Source organism: Galeopterus variegatus, unplaced genomic scaffold, assembly GCF_000696425.1.
Source record: "Galeopterus variegatus unplaced genomic scaffold, G_variegatus-3.0.2 Scaffold5503, whole genome shotgun sequence".
NCBI classification, from domain to species: Eukaryota; Metazoa; Chordata; class Mammalia; order Dermoptera; family Cynocephalidae; genus Galeopterus; species Galeopterus variegatus.
Genome location: NW_007731614.1, coordinates 114,407 through 118,299, shown reverse-complemented (window position 1 = coordinate 118,299; position 3,893 = coordinate 114,407). Strand labels below are relative to the sequence as shown.

Here is a 3,893-nt window from a genome sequence, read left to right as displayed (position 1 = left end):
AGATATTATGAATTAATCTCTCTCAAATGTACCAAAAAATTGTACTAATTTGTAGCAACCTTAATAAAATTTAGAAAACAGTAATTCAAATCACTGTCTGTAACTGTGGCTCTCCTAGATTTTGTGGACCTTATTTTATCAAGTTTAATATTACACCCCCATTTTATTTCAAACATTTTACATATGGAAGCATGCATAACCGAAATCAGAAAACTAAGAGTAATATTTGTTAATTTGTGTTTATACAACAATTTTATTGTATAAAATTGAAAAGGAAAAAAACTGTAACTTTCAAACTATGAAGTTATAAAATATTTAGCTGTAAAAGAAACATCTCACTATATTTTCTTTTTGCCATATTGCAGGAAGAGGAGTATCATGGCCAATATCACCACGTTGGTGACTAAATTCATCCTCATGGGATTTTCAGACAAGCGGGAGTTGCAAGTCCTCCAGGCTGTGCTGTTTTTACTCATCTACTTGACAGCTCTTGTTGGCAACCTGCTCATCATTCTTCTTACCACCTTGGACCAGCACCTCCAAAGTCCCATGTACTTCTTTCTGAAGACACTGTCATTGTTAGATCTCTGCTTCATCTCTGTCACAGTTCCCAAGGCCATTATTCAATCCTTTACCCAGAATCATTCCATATCATTCCTGGGGTGTGTGGTACAGGTCTTTTTGGTTGTATCGTTTGCTTGTACAGAGCTCGGCTTGCTCACAGTGATGTCCTATGACAGATATGTGGCCATTTGCTGCCCCCTACAATATCAGGTCATCATGAAGAAAGGTGCTTGTGAGCAGATGGTGTTTGCTTCATGGCTCAGTGGGGTTGTCTCTGGGTTTTTGAATACATCTGTGACCTTCTCATTACAATTTTGTAGATCAAATTTTGTCCAACAGTTCTTCTGTGAGATCCCCTCATTACTCAAACTCTCCTGCTCAGAGAAATACATTGCTGAGATTGGAGCCATAATTGTGACAACATCCTTGGGTATTATGTGTTTTATTTCAATCCTGGTTTCTTATATTCACATCTTCTCCATGGTTCTGAAGATACGATCAGTGGAAGGCCGGTCAAAAGCCTTCTCAACATGCATTCCTCATCTGGTGGTGCTTACTGTTTTCCTCACTACAGGGTCCAGTGCTTACCTAAAGCCTGTGTCGGAGTCCCCTTCTGAATGGGATTTGCTGGTGTCTGTCTTCTACACCATGGTGCCACCAACACTGAATCCGATCATCTACAGTCTGAAAAACAAGGACATGAAAGCAGCCTTTTGGAAAATGCACAGAAAGACTGTTTTCAAAAACAGCAACAACAACAATAACAAAAACAGCAAGGCAAATACTTCATTCAGTTCATACAAACAAGGGGCCTATTTAGTTAACAGTAAAAGACTTCCTGCTATTTAAATAAGGTAACAATTTATAATTTCATACACACATACAATTCATACTTTTGAACCATATCTTTAATCTAAGTAAAAATATATGTAAAATAAGATTTTGTCAAAACAAGAAATTTTAGGCAATAGAAAGTATAATTGGCTACCCATGACTTTCCTCTAATTTGTGTATGCTTTATATTTACTGGACTGGATACATTGTATAGATATATTTCTGCACTTTGATCTTTCACTCATCATTAGGCATTTGCGATCTCTCCACCTAATGATCCATTATTATGCACACTAGAATGTTTCCAGATTGTTCTTAGTTTAAAATTACAAATGATTGTAATGAATATTCTTGTATTTTCTCCAGTATACAAGAAAATAAAGCTAGTTAGTAACATTCAATATTCTGAGTTTCATACAATGATCAAGTTGCTATTCATAGTTAATGTTATTTAAGTTTTATTCCCAAGAGTATTGGATAAACCCACTTTTTTCCCCATATCCTCTAAAATATTATATTTAAAGTATTTTAAAATTGTTTTCCAATTTTAATAATAAGAAATGTATCTTACTGTTTTATTAATTTTCATGTTCACAGGTTTCCAATTAAGATGAACGTTTATATCTATTATTGCTCTACCTATTATTTATCATTTGTCTTTCAATTATCTACATCTATATATATAGATATAAATATACCATATAATTCTTCTCTAAATTCACTCTTCATGCCATTTTTCTGTTTTTCAGTTTGGTTACTTTCATTTTTAAAAATACTTATTTATTGTTTAATACTTAAATTTTGTTGGTTAGGTATCATGGAAATATTTCTCAAAATATCATTCATGTTAATCATTTGATGGTATATATTATAAATTTAGGAGTATTTCATTTGATTCATTTAATGTTATTAATATTTCATTACATGACATATGTTTTTATTTTCTTTAACTTTTTAATTTCTCCCCAAAATATTCTCCAATAAAATATTCTATTAATGTTGGAATTTTTTCAAATATATTGTCTTTTCTCAATTAGTCTCAGATCACCAGAGACACACTTGTACTCGGATGAAATAAGATGTATGAAGCCATTGTAATAAGAAAGACCACTAAGAGAGAAATTTTGTAGCATTTCACCAAAGAAAGAAAAATAATTATTACAGAAATTTTGGGAAGGGTGGCATTTCTTTGAAATTTAAATGAAGCAATGTTTTGATAGGCTCAAAGCCAAACATGGCTATTTTGAAAGGAGTTGACCTCAGGTATGGACTGCAAATTTGACCCAGGAACCATTTCCTTGCAAATGACAAACTTATGGCTGAAGTAAACGTCATGTCTAGAAAGACCTGAGTTGGAGATGGAAGCTGCTTCTCTGATTCACAATGACCAATATCCTCTATAAAGAGGGAGCATTTCATTCTTAATGATGAAATTCGAATAATCAACATGGCTTATAGTCTACAAATTTAGAGATCTGGTCTTCCGAGTAAGAAAGCAGTAGGGGGCTGCTCTAAAAATTTACAGTTATACAGTATCTTCTATGAGAAACATTGCTTCCTGTTAACATTGCAGTTGGGTTTATTTGTGTTTGTTACCTCAGCCTCATCAATGGTAGACAGGTTTTTACTTCCTCCATATTTAGGACAATAATTTATCTGAATTAATAGCAGGAGGAAACATTTTTTATATGTTAGATTTAATAAGAATAAATTATGTTATATTTCATTTCTACTCTCATTTATCAATGTTTTGTAATAATAACATAATGCCTATCATAATATAGGTTTCTGCATTCTTAAGTGGGTTTCTAGCCTCTTTATATTATTCCCTTTTTCTGTCTTTCTTTTCTGCACTAATTCAAAGTGTTCCTTGGTGTTAAGATTTATAGTAACAATAGCTAGTTTTAAGGTTCACTTCCCTTGTTTGTTCTTTTCCAGATTTGCCTTAGCTACCTGTAAACCTCTCATATTTAAACTTTAGAATCGTTTTATGGCAAAGTGGGTATTTTGTTGGTTTTATATTATTTTATTTTGTTTTTGCAATTCTGTCATTTTAAGAAAACTAAGAATCTTGTAAAAATTAACTAAAATTTAAATTTAATTTGAAAAACAACCAGAAAATCTCTATTAATAGATCACTGGAATAAGGATCTAGGTTGTTTATGAAACAATATTAGGTTGTTTATGAAACCATTTGAACTATTTCACACCTTTTGTACTATTAGGAAGTAAATGATCCTCTGCATGGTGAAAAAGGCAAATGCTACAAAGTGTGCTTACTGCTATTTTATTTACAATAAGCATGATTTAAAAATTGCCAGTAATGTCCGGACAGGTTGTGTTTCATTACTTCACATGCTTCCCTCAAAACCTGGTACCAAATTAAGCTTGAAATCAGGAAGTAGGTTTCATAGAACAGACCTGTTTATGTATGTGTGTGTGTGTATGTGTGTGTGTGTGTGTGTGTGTGTGTGTATATATATATATATATATAT

At 32.4% G+C, this 3,893-nt stretch overlaps 1 protein-coding gene across 1 annotated transcript in view; it reads left to right on the top strand.

Annotated features, from left to right (window-relative positions):
* Positions 1-378: 378 nt before the first annotated feature.
* LOC103604956 (olfactory receptor 14A16-like) overlaps positions 379-3,893 on the top strand; it is a gene marked incomplete at its 3' end in the record, with an annotated part of 7,603 nt that continues 4,088 nt past the window's right edge. The window contains exon 1 of the mRNA XM_008589533.1: positions 379-1,286. Coding sequence (XP_008587755.1) covers positions 379-1,286 — 908 coding nt within the window. The remainder of the gene's footprint in view (positions 1,287-3,893) is intronic.